The 22,788-nt window shown below is 38.8% G+C and overlaps 1 protein-coding gene across 6 annotated transcripts in view; it reads right to left on the reverse strand.

Annotated features, from left to right (window-relative positions):
- INPP4B (inositol polyphosphate-4-phosphatase type II B) overlaps positions 1-22,788 on the reverse strand; it is a 345,020-nt gene that overhangs the window by 209,251 nt on the left and 112,981 nt on the right. For all 6 annotated transcript variants that reach the window (XM_049814712.1, XM_049814711.1, XM_049814713.1 and 3 more), the window contains 3 exons: positions 13,986-14,070; positions 1,897-2,121; positions 123-167 (listed from right to left, as the gene is read on the reverse strand). In XM_049814712.1, the coding sequence (XP_049670669.1) occupies positions 123-167; positions 1,897-2,121; positions 13,986-14,070 (355 nt within the window). The remainder of the gene's footprint in view (positions 1-122; positions 168-1,896; positions 2,122-13,985; positions 14,071-22,788) is intronic.

The following is a 22,788-nucleotide window of genomic DNA, read 5'->3' on the forward strand; positions in this document are numbered from 1 at the left end:
GGAACAAGGCTTGTTCTACTTGTTTTAAAACAAGTAACATGTTACATTGTATAACACTATAGATATAAACTCTTCAGGCACACAGGACATTGCAATTCCAAGAAGTCAAAATTGTATCTTACCAAGACTGAACTCCAGCTTTGGCTCATTTGCAATTCTCTGAATACCTTTCAAGGTTAAGAAAAAGAAAAAAATATTAGAAATAATTTTACTTCAATACCTAGCTTTTTAATACATAGTAAAACTTTTGCGGCCTAATTCATACCTCTAACTACCTGCCATTGCCACCAGAGTAACATTTTATGTTACAAACTTACAGGAAGAAAGACCTTTGTATAAAATTCTTGCCTGAAAAAAAAAAGACTACTTTTGAAGACCACTTCTTTTTAATAGAAACTTACTATTGCTGGTAAAGGAAACTAAGGAAAAAAACCCACCAGCCTTTCATGGATGGGTACTGGTAAGACGTTCAGTCATAACAACTGACTATATATCTGTTGGAAAAATATTAAATCTAATGGCCCATTTTTAAGTAGGTATGCCATCCCATTAAAAATGGAAACAAAAAACATGTTCTGTGAATGTATGTAAATCAGGTTAATATAGTAAAATATATCATCCTGTTGTTGACCTACGTATAAATTGTAAAGCAACAAAGCCAACTTCTTCTTGTTGGAAAATAGCACGTGAATCCCTTTTCTCCTATACCAAGGACAATAAGAACATTTTAATTCCCTCCATTGAGAAATCATGTTCGAGTGCATATTTTACTGCAAAGGACAATATTTTCTTATTGTGCTAGGCTAAAGGAGTGCAACAAGAGAAATGTAGGAAGGATAGTTAAATAACACTGAGTTATTCACTCCCTGCAGGAAGTAATTGGATCACATCTACAGTATCAATGAACCTTGTAGAAATTAAACTGCCTCTTGTTGACATTTATGTATTGTCTCCAGTAAGCATTATTAAGTATTTGCCAGTATTGAAGAAACTGGTCAGATGGATAGTTGGTACATGAACTAGAAAGCAAGATTTTTGTTAAAAATTAAAAATAATTTAAAAAAAAAAAAAAAAAAAAACACAAAAAAACCCATCAAAACTTATAGCTGTTCTTGCTCCATGAAAACTTGATGTTGCTAAATAGGACTAGTTTCACACTGTTCTCATTACTATAGCTAATCATTCAAGCCTACGCAAGAAAAATTACAACTGCAGAGCTTAGAAAGGCTTGGTCAGTAAGAAATAAGTAAGGGGTTTTAATTTTTTTTTTTTTTCTGTTAATGAAGTTAGAACAAATTTCCAAGTTGAATTCTGCCACTAGCAGAGTCAGCATGGAACACCTTGGTCTGGAACACCTTTATGAATATGATACAGACTTAATTAAGTAACTGGGCAACTGAAATACAGTGCCCACACTCCAGTGCACCAAACATGACTTAACATATGGCTACGTGCTTTCAAACACCCAGAGTGCTTTTATATCACAAACAAAAAAATCTGTGATACTAAATTAAGTATCACTAAAGCTTTATACATTTATCAAAGTTAGCAGGCAATATTTTTAATAGTAGTCCATATGTTCATATAGGACACAAAAAAGGAAAAGAATATTGCTAACTAAACAATTTCTAAGTCTCATGAAGGAAACAGATTAGAGAGAAAAAGTCAGAAACACAGTAGTCACACATTTGTTCCCCTGAAGGTTATCTGCATAAATCAAAATATATCAGTTAGTGATCTTAAAAGATAATCTTAAGTTTACTTCCTCTACAACTGCACTTTGTCAAGCAACAGGTTAAACAGCACTATGTACCCTGGTTGTTTCAGTATCTGTACTGCTACAGAGAACGGACCATTTTTATTGCACCACTCAATAAAATGAGCATATGCGCTTACTTGTAAACTGTGGCTCTCCTAGACTGTCTATTTGGGATGAAGGGAGAAACTGTCGTGCTTCATCTGATGATCTCTCCTCTTTGATTTCCATGATCAGCCTCCGGAGCTGCTGAATTTTATTCTGCAAACCTTCCGAGTTTGCCTCTCCCAGTGCCACAGCCCAAGATTCGCAATCTGGCTTTGATGCAGCTTCAACGTAAAGATCTGGTTCTCCGCTCTGAAACTCTGCACTCAGAAAACAAACACAGTTTTTCAGAACTCCAATTCAAAAGTGGGATCATGAAAATATTGAGATCACACACAATTGAAACCACCACACACGTTTCTTTTCATGGTCACAGAACCAAGCATCCCATCCACCTCATGAATCAAACCCATTCTTTCATACTCAGTGCAGTACTAAGTCTATCCACAGAGTGGTTCCAAAAGCAATCAACATATTACTAAACTAGGTGGCAGAATCAAACCAAAAAGGGAAATCCTTTTTAGCACAGATTTTGCAGCTTAGCAGGTAGCTATCAGAGCTGCTAACCTGAAAAATGATTTGATTTAGCAGGGGCAGCAGACATGGTTATGACAGATAGCGGGATTCACCAGAATGAATGTGTCCATCATTTCATTTATTAGAGCTCTCCTTTATGCTCAGCCTTTCATTCATCCTTGCCAGAATACTGCTCACCAACACATGCAGATAATTTAGCATGACATAGCTCCTCTGTGAAGACTCAACAGGTTGTACGTGGGAGCTTCTGACCTCATTACTATCCATGTGTCATTTGCTTTTCTGCCTGAAGTCTAATTGTTTAATGATCAAATTTTCCAAGAACAAAAGAAAAAGGGGGGGGGGGGGGGGGGGGGGTGCGGGGAGAAGCTGAAGCTCCCAATGAATCCAGGTAACTAGCAAGGGTCCACTGTTTGATTAAGATTAGAACAGGAAGAAAAAGCACCTCTTAGGCATTTAAAATTCTGCGGTATAGATGGCTTCACAGTGTCACAAATTCACTGTGACATTTAGTGTGACACACACTGAGAAGAACAAACTGGGAAAGAAAGAAAAATCAATGCTTCTTTAAAAGAAATTACCAACTGATTTAGAAACATAAAACTCTATAAAACACCTGTGCTATTGTATTAATAAGGACTGAAATATTTGGTTGGACATAAAAATCATTTTGACCTAAATAAGCTGTACGCCATATTACTGGATGAAACAGAACACTTAAATATTTTCATACTTAGTTTGAAAATCCAAGTAACATAGAAAAGTTTTCTTCAACACAAAGTGAACTTAAATTCCCTTTTACTAACTTGAGTATCTAACCTTGGGCACTTACCCACATGTTATTCTAAGCCCGTTTGCACTTCATAAACTGAGCATCTGCCACTTACAATTAACTCTCCTTTTATTGTTATGGGGGGAACAAAAGATGCAAACCTCAAGTCTGGAAGCCTCTTAAAACTGTGCTGGCACAAATCCCGGTAGAGGTGGGACAAGTTTTTTGTCTGGGGGTGGATCTAAGGAAATCTAAATGTGTGGCTGCAGGAGCTGCTAAGAATGCTGGATAAGATTTCACATACCAGTTGGACTACAGAATTCATGAGGAAAGACTGGAAGGAAAAGCATAAAGTGGGGGAACATCTTTCTGGCTGCACAAGTAATTTAAGAAGTGCTAATAAGGTTTCAAATTCTTGCCTCTAGCCCTGGCTCAGTCAGAGAACAAGGTATTCTGTTCTTGAGACAAGAATACTCAAAATCTGAGGGAGCTGCAGATGTTTAATCACATCCTTGTTTGCACACAAACTATGTACTTGAGTGACCAAACCTGAACAAGCTGAGCTTCACTGTTTGTCAAAGATGACTTTAGAGACCTAGAACTTTCAGCTGTAAGCTCTCGTGTGATCTGCTACTGGATCTGAGCCATAAGGGCAGGAACCTTCAAAAAAATCAGTAATTGGAAGAGCTAATAACTTTTCTGCTGCTCTGGTAAGATCTGCAACAGCACAGTGGTCTACTCCCTTCTGTCACTAACCTTGGTGAATCTGAAATTTGTTTTTATTTCATAGTATTTTGGAGCTACCAGCGGAAAAAGGAAAAAGAAAAAAAAAAGGCATGTAGTCAACCAGCATCAAGACCAACATTAACCAGCAATCATTCTAATTAAAAAGAAAAAAAAGTATATGTGTATATATTTACAGGCATGCAAAACACCTTATACTATTCAGTCTTCAAAAGCACAGACGATTTTAATAAAAGCAGTTAGGATACCTTAGCTAAGGAAAGAATGTCAGACAAACAAGCCAACACTTAACAATGAAAAAACAAACATATCAAGACGTTCTTTTCTTTTTACTCTTTATTTTAAAATGTAAATAGGAACAGTGATCTTGTCTTGAAATATCCTACCACTAGCTAGATAAAAAACATCTGCTTTGGGAGGAAATCAGTGTTTTGCAATTGAAATCATGCTATTTATATTTACCTCTTAGCTGTGCAAATCAGACTGCCAAGCACAAAAGGCATACTGAATCACCCTTAATATGCAGTGAACCAGAAATGGATAGTGAAATGCAGTAGGAGTGGGCATAATCGACTTTATTCTAAGAGGTGCTAGTTTTAAGATCTGGAAATTCATTCTAAACTATCACTTCAGAACACTACAGTCTGCTATATTTAGGTCTTTGGAGTACTCTGACAGCTAAGTTAAATTCTGAAAAGCATATGAAAATACCTGAAAAAATATTCTTCACTCCAAACATAGAAAGTTTTATTCTGCAGATCCAACAGTTGGTGACTTATCCATTTCCTGTACTCTTTCAATGCATGTTTACGTACAAGTTAACATACTAGAAGAAACACAAATGATGTCCAAAATGCACATTGGCAAAAATGTCAGTTGCAATAAAGGAGCACACAGGTTTGTTTATATAATAAAGATCATCATCTCTCTGCTCTTCTCTCCCAGATTGTTGACTATTACTTTAAATCAGCTGCATACAGTAAACCCTAACAAGCTCAGACACTTAATTCCAACTTTCAGTAGGGAGACAAAACTTAGCTGAAATGAATCTTTCTGAAAATACAACCAACAGATCCACAAATGTAATTAAGACCTCAAATGAGTGGCAGACATATCAGCAGAATTATATTTGTATTGAAACATCTTAAATGCAGAAGTATTTTACAGATGGACAAAAGTACTTTACAACTAAGGAGTTACTGTAGAAGATACAAGTACACAAGCATCCTTTGTCATACTGTTATTGCTGACATGAGTTACCACGACTTAGTTTTGAAAAAAAATCCTGATCTTTGAGGACATTTACTGTTGACTTGAAGAAGACCCATGCTTGGTCTGGTGTGCATTCCTAGTTTTACTGTTATGATATAATTTTTGATTAAGAGGACATGTAAGATTTAAGAACATAAAATACTAAGAAAATTTTCTATCTACTTGGGAATCTGCAATAGCAGAACAGTAATTTTCATCTTAGTGCTGGACATCCCCAGTGGGGTTTCAAGTTCAATAGCATAAACCCAGGGAAGACATTCATGCAGTTAAACACAGTGGTTTTCTTTGCAAAACAAACATTCAATTTACTAGCCCTAAATTCAAAGCAAAATGGTATATAGTTCTATCTTTATCTCTTTTTCTTCTTGAACTGAAGAAGGTCTACATCGCTACAAGAACCAACATAGGTCCTTTTGATAGCTTGCATACACTCAAAAAACAGAGATAGGGAGAGATTCTGAGATCAGACACTGGGATATTGATTCTGTAACCTACAGTTTCCTGATACTGTTTGTCCTGACCATAGATTTGTATATACCTAATTGAAATCACTATCTATCTAAATCAACATTTTTACAAAGCTTTGTCCTCAGCTTTTCCCAACATATCTCATTTGTTTCCTGGAACCTAGCAGAGTGCTTAAAAGCAAAAGTACTGCTACTGTTTACCTTACTACAAGAACAAATCTTAAAATGTGTGAAGTCAGACATACTCTTCATATTTGCCACTAAACATTAGTCTGCAATTGCAATAAATAACTATCAAGATGTTTCTTCTTGTTTCTCCTACACTCTTAGTTCAGTTTTGAACTTTCCAGTTGAAAATAAATTAATGGTAACAGCTACTAGCCTCAGGAGGGGGGAGAAAAGACCCCCCAAAAAGGCCAAATATTACTAATTCCAATGCATGAAGTGGTCTCTAAATGTTAGCACTGAGACTTCCATAATGCAACTGGCACTTGGATAATGCTGCAAAAACAAGCTAAGACCAAGGCATCATTGATAAAATCTGTGGGAACAGATTCTGTGGCTGAGTGCTCTGTGTTTGCTCTACAGCACGTAGGTGTAGCACTTGGCACTATACAAACTCACATTCACTTGGCCAGTAGCGTTGCTATACACACATTTTGAAGGAAAGTTTTGCAGTCTAGAGACTGCCCAACTTCCACAAGTGTGTAAAACTGTGTTCAAACCCTTGACTTCCTGTCTCTTGACACAAAGTAGGCAGGAATAGAGACATCACTTACAATGACATTATGGAAAGCTAATGTGGTCCAGTGGCCATACTGCTTCAGGCACCTTCTGAAGTGGAGGATACCTCACTAGCAGGTGCTTAGCGGCCCTTCCAGCAGCTTGCCCACCTTGCTGCTTTTCCTTATTTCAGTATCAGAGACTCAACTGGAGACAAGAGCTGAGGAAGCAGATAGTGGAAAGCAAACGGTGTGTTCAAAGAGCCTTTTCTGATCAGGACTCTGTTCACCAACAACTCTTTTACTGAAGTGTGATCACAACAAGACTTTCTCCCACAGAAGCCAGCATAAAAAGTTACAGTCCCATAGGACTTCTGCAGCTCAAAGAATTCAACCCCCTTGCTCAAACAGGAGTGCTGTCAAATAAGGAAATAGCACAAAGAGAAGCTGAGATATCCCCAGTGGCACTGGAAAGCCTTTTCTACTCTAACCCAACTGTCTAAAGTCAGAAGTGTATTTTGGTGTCAGTTCCATCATCCTCAGATAACTTTTTTTGTTCCCATTATTTTGTAGTAATACTTAAATTTCCCAAGTTTATCAATTTAAACAATAGCAATTGCCTCTTTACTCTGCAAGTACTTTGATACTTCAGTTGTTTTAAAAAATGAAAACAAATTTCTTATTAAAAATGTCTTAATGATGTCCCTCTTAATTTTTAAAGTGTACTTGATGGTAACTTTAATCATAATGTCTTACACAGAAACCTGGGTTTCTGTGAAGTCAGAAATAATTGAGTCACTAAAAAAAGCATAGGCGGTTATTGGACTTGACCCTTTATCTTTCAAAAGACTGCAGTTTAATGGAAAGGCTTTTAAAATATAATATAATAAAACAAACACATTTCCAAGAGTAGGGGGAAAACACTTTGATTTTAAAGCTGTTTCATTTATTATTTTCTTTTTTTTTTTCTTAAGAAGGCATTATTGTTTTACTTTACTAAACATGTAAAAGTGACAGGAAGACTAATACTCTATGGCTTGCTTTATTTTCATTAATGAGAGTTATAAGCATAAAATCATGTTGAATAGGGTAAAAAAGAAATTACTGGCAGGATTTAAATAAAAACATGTACAAAGCACATGGTCAATGTCCAGGATGACAGCCTCTCCTTTTCTAGAGGATCACTATTTTTCCTCCTATGCCAATATGCAAAGTAAGAGAGTTCAAAAAGGCTAAAAGGTTGTCTCTCTCTTTTCATACACCCTAGCAAAAAGTAATTCTCAGTTGCTACCTCAGCAGTGGAAAATGGTTGAGAATATCAATGAGCCACTGCCACTCTAAAATATAAAGCACCATCACAGCTAACCACCATATGCTGTAACAAAAGTAGAATAGAAGCTTTGATACGTAAATTATATCCGCAGGATATTTCTAATACAGACATCAGAGGCTTTTAATTCACAAAGCTGCCTGAATTCTATATGCTGATGCATTTCATGTTCAAATTAGTAGTGATGAAATCATCCCATGGTTACTCATGATGCTATGTTAATCTTCCTTTGGAAGTTAAATTTTCAATTAAAGATAAAGAATTTAATTAAAAATTTTATCTTCAGTGTTGGTTTTTTCTTATTTTGCAATGCTGGAATAAACTTATATAAGTTACCATTATAATCTCCATTTAAGTCCCCACAGAAGCTCACAAAGAGCCTGAAGTATTTGAAATTAATATAGCGTGATATCCCAGGTTGACTACTGCAGTATAATACTTTGTTTCTTTCAATACCTGCAGGCTTCCACACATGCCACGTTGCTTCTCCCCTTTCATTAAATACCACACCTATGCTGTAAGCAAGGCAGGCCACACAAATATTTAAATACCACAATGGTATCTCAAGATCACTGAACAGAAATACTGCAGCATTCACCAAAAGTACTAAGTGTGGCCTTTGCAAAGCAGTAGACTGCTTTTGCTGAAAGGAAGTACATCACGTCACTGGCTGGACCACCAGTCTACCTTAAAAAAGGCAGGATTCGGAGGTCTTGATTCTCTGCCTAGGTCTGCAAGAGTAACCTTAACATATGCCTCAGTTATTTCACCTCTGAAACAGGGAGTGATACTGACCTGCCTTTCCAAGCCACTACTATTGAAGGAAACGAAAAGCTCCAAGTTAAGTGGCTTACGCACTACAAATGCCAAAAGGGAATGCTTGCCCTCTTAAGGGTATTCCTATATGCAGACCTTTTCTTTGCCTGATACACTGCAATGTTTTAGATGACTCTGGCCTTGCATCAAAAGCTCTGTCTTCTTCCTCTGTTCCCTCCTTTCCTCCTCACTAGCCCTACCTGGATGTCAGAGCTCTTACCTCCCTAGTTCTCACTGTGGGACCACACACAGTAATGAACTTAATACAGTCTCTTAAAGGAATCTCTTTTCCTGAAAAAGAAGAGATTTACAGATGCAGAGAAGGCAGTTCTTGAATGCTGTCTCTCACATCTGGTTTCATCTTGTTGTGCCTGTAACTCTTGGGTTCAGTCCCAATTTTGTGTTGTACAACATGTGGAGGAAAGGAGGCAGGCAGAGTTCTTTGCTCTCATCCCCATGAGGCTCTATACAACACAGTGGTCAACTTCAGATTGCTCTCGAGAAAAGTTCAAATATCTAGCCACACAGCTCTAATTGCCCTATTCCAGAGAAACTTAACAGTAACCAAAAACTGCCAACATTAACACAGCTTTTTGTTCCCAGTTGCCTCCTTCTTCATCTTCTTCTACTCAAAGGCTGACACATCTGTAAGTGGACAAAACTCTTAAAGAAAAACACGGGATGCAAATTAACCGTAGTGTGTTGACCTTGGCTGGCTAACAGCCACCTGCCCAGCTGCTCACTCACTCCCCCTCTTCAAGGGCTGGGGGAGAAAAGCAGCAGCAGCTCATGGGTCAAGATAAAGTCAGGGAGATCACTTAGCAGCTACCATCATGGACAAACCAGACTCATCTTGTGGGACAAATAATTTAATTTATTGCAAATTGAAACAGTGCTGACTAGGGAGAAACAAAGACCCTTTCCCCCATCCACTCCCCCCTTTTTCTCAGGCTCAACTTCACTTCTGACTCCTCTACCTTCCCCACATTCCAAGCGGCATGGTTATGGTCGATCTGTAACAGCTCCTCTCTGCTGTTCCTTCCCCCTCAACACTTTACCCCTGGCTGCAGCATTGTCCCTCCACAGGCTGCAGGGAAATACCTGCTCCACTGGGGTCTCCCCAGGAGCTGCAGGGCGATCTCTGCTCAGGTGCCCGGATCACCTCTTCCTTGCCTCCATCTGCTCGCACTCTGGTGCTCGCAGGGCTGTTTCTCACACTTTTTTCCCCTCACTCCTCACTGCTGGGCAGAGTTTTACACCTTCTGAAATATCCTTTCCTCAAGGCGCCAGCAGCAGGGCCGAGCGGCCAAGCCATGCCCAGCGGTGGGTCGCTTAGAGCCAGCTGAGTCCAGCACCGGGCAGCCCCAGCCGTTCCTCACGGCAGCCATCCTGCAGCCCCCTGTGCCAGCACCTGGGCGCACAAACCCAGCAGAGTAACCACCTTTAACAGGGTTTCCAAGGTCCAGCAGAGATGCAGCTATTCTCTAAATAGCTACGATTATATATTTCTGTGACTGGGGAGGCTACAACGCCTGCCTGTATTGTACAAGGTGCTTAGATGGCGTGAACAAGGTGGTTGTTCCCGAGTAGAATCCAAGGCAAGGCAGTTAACGTTGCATTGCTCAAACATTTCACTGCACAGCAGCTGTTTCCAGGTTTAAGATCTTTTCGGACAAAAGGGTTGAAATGCTCTCTATCACACCTTCCAGGATTTCAGGAATGAATCACACTCGTGTGAACTGCCACATTCAATCTGATCCATCTCACACCAGTGTCTGACCTGTTCTGCTAATAGTTCATGTTGCGAGGGCATGCAAGCAACCAGCCACATACAGAATGATAGTTCACCTAACAATTCCTTCTGTGGCCCTTCACGGTCCGCTTAGAAACCTTTTGAGCTAGGCTGCTTTGGGAACACCACACTTGAAGTGCTGACAGGATTATCTTCTGCAACTGCCTGACCTCTTCTGTACTCCCCTCATGTTTCAGTGCCCACACTACCCTGAGGCAATGATCAGCTCCACAATATCACTAGATATTGCATGAAAACATCCTTGTTCTTCCCCTCCATGTTTACCCCACTGCCCTTTATTACTTTCTCTTCATAGATATCCCAGTCAGTCTCCATTTCTCACTCTTACTCACATCTCCTAGGATTCAGCCCACCACTCAGAGAAAGATGGAGACAACTGGCCAAAAGCTCACTCCAAAAACCCTCCTCATGGTTCCAGGTTGAACCCCTAGCTGATTTTCTTCATCTTGCAGCCTGCAAGATGACAAAAATGTCCCTTCCCAGCCACACCACAAGTCAAATCTCACAAATCAACTCTGCCTTCTTCCTTCGAGCTTCTGCTGTGTTCTGGCACAGCTCTCCTCCCTCTCTTCCACAAGGAATTTGACATTGTGAGCAGGTATGTCTTTCCAACCTGCTTCCACCTGAATCCTTTAAAGGCCCAGATAAACATCTTAAAGCTTTTTTTGGGCTCACAATGGCCAATAGATATAGTCTTGTGACAATGCAGCTAGTTTTTCGTGATCAAAGCCCCCATTGACAAAGATCTCTCTTCTTAGTTCCTGAGTTTTGCTTTTCTCCTGTTTTATCTTCTGAATTTTGTTCTCCCCTACAATACATGGATTATTATTTCACTTCTTTTGGTATTTTATCCTCACTCAGTAGATGCTGTATGATCTTCATTTGTCTTCAGTTTTGTTCTAATACCTCATAGTAGTCTGGCTTTCTTTTTCTTTTCCCATCCAACTGTCATGGTTAAAGCCCAGCTGGCAACAAAGCACCACAAGGCCGCTTGCTCACTCCTCCTCCCTGGTGGGATGGGCAGGAGAAAATACAAAGAAAAGCTCGTGGTTTGAGACAAGGACAGGGAGGGATCACTCGCCAATTATGGTCATGGGCAAAAAAAAAAAAAAAAAAAAAAGGCTCAACTTGGGGAAAAACAAAAACGATTTAATTTACTACAAATCAAACCAGGATAATGAGAAGTAAAACTAAATCTTTAAACACCTTCCTCCTCCACTTCTCCCTTCTTCCTGGGCTCAACTCCACTCCCAGTTTTCTCTGCCTCTTCCCCCCAACAGCACAGGGGGACGGGGAATGGGGGTTGCGGTCAGTTCATCACACATTGTCTCTGCCGCTCCTTCCTCCTCAGGGGCAGGACTCCTCAGTCCTCCCCTGCTCCACCATGGGGTCCCTCCCACAGGCTGAAGCTCTTCATTAACTGCTCCCAGCATGGGTCCTTTCCACAGGCTGCAGTCCTTCAGGCACAGACTGCTCCAGCACGGGCTTTCCTGCAGAGTCACGGCCATCTTGGGGGGCAACCCCCTGCTCCAGTGTGGGGACCTCCCCAGGCTGCAGGTGGGAATCTGCTCCCCTGCTCCCCTCCACAGGCTGGGGGGGGGACATCTGGAGGGGCATCCCCTCCTCCAGTGCACCTCCTCCCCTTCCTTCACTGACCTTGCTGTCTGCAGGGGAGTTTTTCTCACATTCCACTCACCCCTTTCCGCTGCAGGTTTCCCTTCTCAAATCTGTTATCCCAGAGGCACTATCACCATCGTCGAGTGGGCCAGCCTTGGCCAGAGGCAGGTCCGACTTGGAGCCGGGGAAGCTTCTAGCACCTTCTCACAGGAGCAACCCCTGCAGCCCCTCCCCCTCTACCAAAACCCCACCACACAAACCCAATACACCAACAAATCATCAGGACAAAGCCAGGCTGTTGTCCTTGTTCTGTGGCACAGGAAATTGCCTAGTTTGAAATCCATTTCTCCTCTACGTGTCTGTCTCTTCCTCTATCTTCTGTTGTATTCCTTTGGTCGTGCCCCAGGCACTCATCATCATTTGTTGACTCTGCATACCTAGAGTCTTCCGTACCATTTCATCTTTTCTCCTTTAATATATTTTTAGAGGCTGGTCAGAATGCCACCCTTACCTCTAACCACACTACTGACCCTCAAAAACTTTGTTTTGGAAAGTCTGTCTCTCAGCTAGCAATTTCTGTTCCTAACTATGCAAGCGTATTTCTTTCTCCACACATGTTAACAGCCTCTTTCTCTCCACAGGCAGCCTGAAGTGCTTACTCAGTATTCATTGTTGTCTACTTCCCCAGCTTTTGGACTTAAAACCTGCCAGTCTCACTGCCACAGAAACTGTCCTGCTTGCAGTCTTCAAAGCTAATTGAAAGAGTCCTGTCAGCAATTACAATTGTATTCTTGGTTCAGTTCAGTTGCATTATGTCCAAGCATTGTAAAAGAAGTGCCAGAAGGGAACCAAGAGGACTGTATACTCAAACTGTAACATCACCACCTCATAAAGCTGATGATTCCAATCAATGAATTAGACTCAATAAGAACATAATTAGAAAAGCCTCAATGTGAGAGTCAACGGTAATCATTCAGCTGTTATAGTTAGGAAAAGCAATGCTTCCAAATCCAGAAAGAAGTCCTTTTTGATGCAGTGCCTCAACATCAGGCACAAGACATAAAATTTAATTCCACTACTAAAGATGCAGGATTTGAGCTATTCCCCAGAATACCACCCAGAAAAGGATAAAACTCACAATGAATACATTTTAAGTCACTGCCTTCTCAAATGTGAACAAACACTAACAATCATTTCAGCAGCTGAGGACAGAAGTTAGTATAATTAATACAACATTTCCCTTGAAGTGGACTGGAGATTTTGGTGAGTATAGAAAAAAGAAGGTAGGAACTTCTAAGTAAAGCTGACCATCAAGCCCACAAATACAGCATAACCTTTTTTCCCCTGTGGCTAGTTTTAGTAGCCTACCAAAACTGCTCTTAGACCATTACAGCTAACAGAAAATGGCAAATTGCTCTAAGGACTTCAAAAATCTGGAGTGGTATCAGAAAGAATCCACATCACAAAAAATTTCTAACACAATGGCTACTTGAGTTGTTCCTACAGAGGAAACTATGTCAGCATTTTCTCCAAATAAAATCTTTCCACTAAAATAATGATTCTGATTTGTATGAAATAACTGATTTTTTCCTACTGGTTTTAACAATTTTATTAATGAAGAATCGATAGGAGGTGACTAAAACAGGAAACCCCTCATTTAATAGGGAGCTTGGCAATGATTAATCATTCAAGAATAAGATGAATTGGCTACGCAACAACACAAAACCCATATTGTACATAATACCTAACAAAACAGAACCTCAAACTTCTGTTTATTGTCAGAGGAAGAAGATGACATATGACTTTCACTTGATTTTAGAATAAGTAAAACAACAGCTTTTAGGATTTTCTTTTTAAGCATGAATCCAGAGACAAGCAGTATTTAGATGTATGCATGTAACAGACAACAGGATGTATTTTTAGCTAAATTTTTAGCAAAGTTTCAATGCCTGGGTGGTTGGGGTTTTTTGTTGTCATTTTTGTTGACAGAAATAAAAAATTCACACTGAACACACTGAGCTATGTCTTACTTACTGAGAACTATTGAAACATCTGTTTTACTCCTGAACTCCACAATCCAGCAGCGCTCCAGGATTACCACTTCCGAGGCTTCAGAACTCTGTGAGACATAAAGATGACAAAACATGAGGATCTGGAACCTAACTGGGAAGTCCTTCTGTTTGGCTGTTCACAGCCAACACAACATGTAGATATAAAGACAACAAAGCATAACAGTCACAAGGCAGATGGATACAGACATTCTTTAATTACAGATCTGTGTCATCCTACTTCAGCTCAAGGAGCTGTAATGGGAATAAACTGTTAGAAAAGACCATGCAGGAAACTAAGAAAAAAAGGAACTCAGTAGTTAGGGTTTTTTCATATTGCAGGTATTCAAAAGTTTAGGTGCCACCTCATTCTTAAGCAAACCAGGCAAGCCCAGCTCATTCCACCTTCCATCTTTACTAATAAGGCTGAATCAAATGTCAGATTCTATTCAAGAGTAGGATACTTTCAAGCGAACAAAATAACATGCAATCTTACAGGAGGCATTTCTCTTCAATTTTTATTTAAAAGGGATTACTTTATCATCACTTGAAACTTTGAACGTTGTCTCTGGCTATGCAATTCAAATGACATTAAGTGATATGGACATATTGCAGAGTGCAATATGATACAAATTACCACTATCATTTTTTGTGAGCGCTCTGCAGAGAAGATGCAGACTCTTCTTCTAGTTTAGTAAGTGTGACTCATTTTTCAGAAGAGTGAAGCTATCAATCACTCCCTCAGAATTAATCTTTTTTCCCTTAAAACTTCTATTATCCATTTTTTATCCTTAACATCTATCTGGTAACAAATAACCCTTAGAAGATGCACCCATACACTTCCCCATTGCAGGTTCCCAACATTAATGTTGCAGAGCTCATTCTCTACTTCAGTGAGATTCTGCACGGATTAATGTAAATTCTTATTTCAACATTCCTTACTCCAGTAATTCTTTATTCCAAGCGATCCTAAAGATGAAAACTTCTTCATATTGTAAAGCAGTTTTATCAAAAGCCTGAACTTTAGTTCCACATATTTGACACTTAATGAATAACTTCATTAAAATGTTCATATTTATAACACCTGCTTAATATACACAAGTTTTCTTGTCTATCTCTTTCTCTGCATTTATACCATGTTATTTAGTCTGCCAGAATCAGACTCAAAACTTTTTGCCAAGACTTTAACGGTCACTTTTAAATGGATGGCTTGATCATGCATTTTCTCACAAAGAGACCCTTTACTTACCTGGCAATACCGTTGTCTTTCATGAGCACAAAAGTGAAAATTTAATACAGTAAGACTGTAAGACTGAAGATTAACAAACAGGTAACGTTTCAGAAAGTCTAACAAGGATTTCCTTGAGAAAGTCTATATGTAGTCCCTCCTTCCCACCTTTTACAACTTATCAAATGAATACTCCAAACACAGTTATCAAAGCACAAATCAAAATCCAAAGGTGACAGAAGGTTAAAATAAAACAGAGGAGCAGGGAAAAAGCACATGATGTTATACTGAAATATGCCTGAAGTCAAGAGAGAAGGTTTAATAAACTAAGAAAAAGCAACCAGACTTCTCTAGAAACCACTTGTACATTGACCTCTTTGAAATATTATTCAGTCTGGGCTGGTCTAAAAGCGACGTATTGTCCTGTAGACTGAAAAGCAGCTAACTGATGGTTTAAAAAAAGGGAAAGTAATGAAAAAGCACAGTGAGTTTTGGGAGATATACAAGTGCTACATTGGGAGCTTTTTTATTTATAGAATCCAGCAAGTCAAGCATACATGGTAACCCAGAGGCGATTCTCAGGTGCTGTCGAGTGAGGGTCTCTTTGAGGTTCTATCAGGTAAAGTAAAATAGAAGTTTTTATAAGCAACAGCTAAAGTCAGCTTGGGAACATAGGCAATAATAGTTCAAAAAACAAACAGCAGACTACTTAGGAAGAGTTCTCCACCGCAATGATGCTGATAACTATTTTGATTCTTTAGATTTTGAAGTAAGATATCAACACCAATATAGCCTCCCAGATAACCCTCACTTGAAAAGTGAACAAGTGCAACCTGATTCCTTCAAGAGCTGGCAATCTTTCAGAAAAGATATGATCAAATGAAGGGGTTTATTTCAGAAGTTAACAAAGGTCTGAGACAATTTAACACTCAGCTTTGAGTACATGAAAGACTCCCATCCAGCCTCTGTCCAAAAAATAGTCAATCAATTCCAACAACTTTTCCTCTTTTCATCCCTACAGAAAATAGTTCCTCTACTGATATTCATGCCCCACAGATGAAACATGCAAATGTGACAACTCCCTAGATTTAAGATCTCCTCCAAAACATGCATCTGCAGTAAGGGGAAGCCCGTCAGTATATAAAGAGAAGCAACACCCTGTTGCATGGCTTTCAGACAAGTCAGATATTCAGAAAGACCAGGAGTGAAGAATCACAGCTTCCATGTACTTTGCTATAGCTGCCAAGACTTAAAAGCTTGGCATTTGGATTTGTGTATGAAAGGCATCCGTATAATACAAACAAATTGGCAAGTGGTTAGCAAAAAACCCTATCAAATCATTAACAAGAATTTGTATTAGTAAGGTTTGTCACACAATGCAGTTGACATACAACATAACTACAAACACAAGAGAGGATGGTTCAGAGTATTTCAAGCTTTCTGCATTTTAAAACAGCAGATGCTGCAGCACAAGACCCTCTTTAGAGACAAGTTACTCTACTCCCTACACCAGTGGAAGCTGGAATAAAACAATGCTGCAACTTCAGATGAATCTGAATGCTTTTCCAAGATACACAATCAAGTACAGTGATCAGAGGATAAGCATTTACTTTTTCTGTATGCGAGAGGGAACAAGACGACAAACAAGAAAAAAGATGAAAGAGCATAAGGCTGCCAGAAAAGAAAATACATGTTGCTGCAAAACATCTCCCACATCCTTACACAAAACCAAAGACCTTCAGAGTTATTATTATTGCAGATTTTTCATCATTTAGATGAGCTATGCTCTGTCTGTCACACAAAAAGCTAACAAGAAATTTATTTATAAATGAAATGACAAAATTCTAATCAAGGGAACCATTTTGCGTACCTGATAGAGATCAGCTTTGGTTTTCAGTATCTGAAGAGATCCAAAATTTCTCTCTTTAAGTGCATAATATGAGCTTATTTTGACTAGCTTTTATTTTCTTTTTCTGGGTTTGATTTTAATAAAAGGGTAACTTCTAATGATTTGGTCTTTATTCATGGCAAATAGGATCAGAATCAGATCTGTAGTAATGTGTTACAATCCAACATATTGGTTTTTTTCTTCCCACCATTGGTTATTTTGGATAATTGTTATAAAAAACCTTACTGGATCAATCCAAATGCTGAACAGCAACTAGGTCTTGAACTATTACACCTTTCTTAAAATATTGATGAAGTCTACAAGCACCCCATCACCTCCCAGATCAGGAAATTGTTTTAAAACACTGATTTGAGGAGGAAATTAAACGATTCATAAATCTAACTTAAATATCCTAGTAAAACTGCTAATGTAGAAGAGTGCCCAAGACCTAGAATTAGCAGAAACCCTTTCAATTGACTGCCAAATGATTGGCCAAGCTTTGCTATCAGCATGCTTTTATAAATCCAAAGTACTACTAAATCCACTACTGTCCATTGTAACTGTCATGAGTTTCAACTCAGAGTAGTGACAACATCCCTGGTTCTGTGGAGTCCACACCTAAAACTGAAATAAGAGGGAGTCGTACCAAAACACATGAGCAGGTGTCTGCTAACTGTGTATTCATACCTACATAACTGTACACAGCTCCTTTGAATGTAAAGGATGCTTAATGATATTAAACCAGCAACTGTCACTCAAGTACCTAGCTCCAGATTCATGACCAATCTGAAGTATACATTGCATAGAGAAGTTCTCTGATAGAGTAAAATATAACAATTTTGCAGTTAGAAAGCATAAAGACTGAAAACACATTCTACAGCAGTGAGGGAAGCACACAGTATTTGAAATTACATTGGTACATTTTTTCAGTTGTTCTAACTATCTGCAGTGAATTTGTAACTTGTACTGTAACTGGAATTTGTAACTACGTTATTGCAGACTCCAGCCTGCCATTTTTCTTCGGACTGGGTAGGAGAAAAAAAAAAAAAAAAAAGGTTTCAAAAAAAATGAAAGCACTGAAAAACTTTTAAAACTGTCAGAGTGGCATGTTTGAGCTATTTTTGCATTCCTGTAGATCTGACTTGATGTACCATTGTAGGGAGGAGGAAATGTGTCATTATGAAAGGGTTTTACAATAGGAGATTTGCTGCTGGTGGCGGGGGGGCAATCAATCTACTGTTAGCTGTATTAAGTCAAGAACCAAACAGACAGTTAAAATTAGAAGTGACATTCCAAGCAATTCCTCTGTATTAAAACACTAAGTATAAAAGTAAAGCTATAGTGTTGTAGAAAAAGCAAACACTACAGAAAGTAAAACTTCTTCTAAGACATTATAAAAATCCTCCACAGCCAACTATGTATTTCACAGTTTATTTTTTTAAAAGCTTATTTTTGAAAACTTGAAATAATTAAACCAAAAGCCTTATAGAGTAGGAATGACATATACACCAATCTACTTGTCATGCTTTTCAAATCAGTTATTTTCTGCTTGCATTTATAAGTACTCCTATGATAAAAATAAGTTAAAGACAGAAATTTTAGAAAAGTAGCAAAACATAACTAAAATGGAGAAAATTATTGTCACACAGAAGTAACACAAAAGACTATGCTAGAGAACAAAAAATGAAAGTACCTTTAAAATGCAAATGATGAGAGTTGGTTTCAGTTTTTGCTTGATATTAAAGAAAATATTTGCAATAGACGAGTTTGCCTGAAGGTACTGGTAAAAGCAGGTGAAGTTTATCAAATTATTTTGAACTCATACCTTCTCTCCCTCAAACTGAGTGTCATCACTCTCCATCACTTACCGGAAGACGTATCTAGTGCCTTCACTGGAAGCCTTAGAAGAAAAGCTGGTGACTGAGGAAACTTGAAAGACCAGGTATTTGGGCACATACAAGGCTGCTTTCAGTAATATAGAATCATAGAATCGTTCAGCTTGGAAAAGACCTTTAAGATCATCAAGTCCAACCATCAACCATGCCCACACTAAACCATGATGTCCTGAAGTTCCTTGTCTACGCTCTTTTTGAATACCTCCAGGGATGGACTAAGTACCTAACTTACAAGAATGGAAAGCAAAGCAAAGCGCCTATTCTTCATTAGGGGCTCTTCCCTAGTTCCACCATATAGCTACATCCCGACTGCATAAACCTGGCTCAGAAAATCTCGGTGTCCTCAGACAGTGAATAGGTGTGATGATATGGCCACAATCTCTTGGCATGCCTACAGCATGAACAAAGGTGTGCAACACATACGCAACATATGATCGTATTAATGATAGCCTAGTGTTAACCTAACTAGCTCTGACACCAATAGCAGCAAAGTTCTAATGGCATCAAAATTGGCACAAGCTGTACAACTTGCCCATGATCCTGATTTTTTACAACTTCACCGGTACTGGCAAATGAGCTAGTCAGATTGATACCAGCTTAATAATGTATGCATGTGCTCAGGTAGTGCTTTTGACTATGCTATAAAACATTACCACCTACGTTTGCTATTTCAGTGTTAGCACAAATAACGTTCATCACACTGCAGTTAAGGCACAGCTTTTTTATATATATGCACAAGAAAAAAGCAGCACCATTTGTCAGGGTAATTTCATTCACAAATAGAAAAACTACTAGTCTTAAATTTATTTCAAGGTATTTCTACAGCAATATGTCCATTACTAAATACAGCAAAATCCACTGTTCTAATTTTGAGGTATTAACAAGTGACTACATGACATATGCAAGCGTATAATTTGCAGAATTAAAAACGCCCCTTTAAATGTTGGCAAGCAGTATTCAACAATCTGAAATCTCCTTTCATATTATATATTCTTCTGCCATATTAATGTTCCCACTCTGTATCTATTAAGTAATGCAAAGCCTGTGACCAAAGCTGTGTGATAAAGAAAAATATGCTTCCTGGGCCTCTGACGAGGTGCTTCAATTATTCCAGACAGGCTGTAACCTGGTAGTTCATTGCAACCACCTTTACAAACTGTCAGCTCACTGAAGTATACTCAAATCATCTTTTTCAAAAAATGCCTTACCCACTGTGATTAATCCATCATGCAACGCTACCAGATACCAACTTCAAGCTGACAATATAATACTGCTAATCTGCATTTACTCTGGAAAATGTTGACTTACGTCACTGAACAAGTCCTGCAGAACAGACGAGTACTTTTAATAGACTATTACCCTTAACAAATGTGAATACCTAACCAACAGTAATTTTCTTTTCAGTTTCAAAATACATTAGTAGTAATAATAATAACGTACAAATACACATTCCCTTAATTCACACCCCACATTCACTCAGTTTATTATGTGCAAGTATAATTAAAAAAAGAAAATTAAACACTTTCTACATTCTACACACAGCTTGAAACAATCTCAAATTACCCTTCCTACCTAAAAAGTTAATTATATACAGTTCAGATATAAATTAGTTAAGTTTTTCAAAGTTATATTTTGGTGCAAGACTCCAGTGCTGTATCACAACACATACCTCAGATAATACACTTTAAAAAAAAAATTCTCCCACTTTGTAATACATTTTTTGGATGTCATTTAAAAAAATGTGTTTTTAAGCTCTGGCTCAGTTCCCAATATATCGCCTTTTTACTTCAAAACTAGCTTAAAATAAGAATTAAATGTTAACTGTATTTAAAATTAGGTACGACAGCTTAATTACAGCTTTTACCAGTTTCAGCAGTACCAGGGAAGTAAGGAAAGCAGAATACAAAACCATTATTGCTACAAGTATTGCCTGTTTGTAAAATGCTTTATCTTTGGATATCTAAAGGTGGACAATGAAGGATGTTTCTTACCACTGGTAAGAATTCTGCCAATTTTTACCATTTTATTGCAAGTCCCACAACATCTGGCATAACTTTCAGTAACTCTCAGTTCCTGGAACCACAATATCACAAGCTTTCCAAAGATCTTTTTGTTGCTTTTTAAAAGATGTGCATGATCTTTAAGCCAAACTCCTAACTTTTCAGTGTCATAACTTCTTAAATCTTGAAGTAGCAATACCACCCTTGTGAAAGAGATACAATCAAAACTTCCTTGCTGAAGTTAATTTGTCACAAGACCTTACATCTCTCCCATTAAAAAAAAAAAAAAAGGTTCAGATGAAACAACTAATTATATAAAATTATCCCCTTCCTTCAGGAAGCCCAAGGAGTGAGAACGATGGGAAGACCACCAGCCTCTCCTTGGGGACAAATTCTCTGCCAAGTTCATTATGTCTCACTGATGCAGGGAGGTATACATACCTCTGCAGGGTAGAATCTAGCTTGCAGAAAGATTCAGAGGAATACAATTTTATTTTCTGCTAGAGGAAGACAGAGATTTCACTGATGAGTTCAAGAAAACGTTTTACTGGATTTGGTACAGTTGACTAACAACAGGCGATGAGTTTCTCTTGGTACTTCAGATGCATAAAATAAGTTTATTGGTAGCCACCATAATATGATTTCCTTTTAAGTAACAATTTCCAGTTGTGAGTACACCGTTAAAAGAATAAATAAATGGATGTACTCATTACACTCCCTACATGAGAACAAAAGTCCTACCTGAACTGTTAACAAGTGGGTTTTGGTCATTTCTATTCCAATGTACGAATTTCAGCCCAAACAATATTGTGCTGGTGAGACCCAGTTAAAGGAACAGCATATTTAGCGCTAGGACAGTTCTGGCTATTTGCCTTTAACATGCGAGAAAGTGCAAAAATAGAAGCATTTCAGGCATCAATAGCCAGGCCCAAGTTGATCTCAGTGGAAAGGGGACGCACATAGAGATCTGTTGTTCCTCTGGCAAACTCTGCTGAGCAAGATTGTACCAGCTCTGATTGCCAAAGGATTGAAGAACCAGGGTATGATGACAACCATTGCACTCCATTGCTATGATATTCCCCTTGGTATTGAAAAGAACAAACGTGACAGAGGACTCCTAAAATAAGGGCACCAGGGAACCATTGGAATGGGACCAATAGGCAACACAAAGTCCCGCTTACGATGGTGGGGAGCGGGGGGGAAGACCACTGTCATGAATATATTTCAGTATGCAAGCAAGAAGGAAGTGGACAAAACCCCAGGAGCTGGGTAGACAACTGAGAACAATGGTTCCCTGACACAGGGTCTGAATGTGGGCTGTACAGCCCTGGCAATAAAGAAGGTGAGAAACAAACACATTTTCTGGGTTGCACTGAGTCCCACACTATTAAACCCATGCTGAAATTAATTTAGCTACAAGACTGTCTAAAAAAAAAAAGACTCCTAGCAAGCTGCAATGGTTGGTGTTGGCAATCCCCCAAATATGACAGGCATGGAAGTGTGATACAGGGAGTTCATGAGTACGGAAAAGAGAGAAAGGAGTACATGCTGGGTATAATACATTTAGCCCACAGTCATAACAATTTCCTTGACTCCCTAGCAGTTCCAGCTAAATTAGGATAGCATAAGGTCTTCATGCTTCTGAAGCCACTTGCTGAAAAGCTAGAGGATGCTGGCCACTAAACTGTATCAGGGAGAAGAGAGTTACACCATGTGCCTGACCAATGCATCCCAACATGAAGAAATTCAGAAATTGTGGGGCACTGCCTTTACCTAAG

Source organism: Accipiter gentilis, chromosome 12, assembly GCF_929443795.1.
Source record: "Accipiter gentilis chromosome 12, bAccGen1.1, whole genome shotgun sequence".
NCBI lineage: Eukaryota > Metazoa > Chordata > Aves > Accipitriformes > Accipitridae > Astur > Astur gentilis.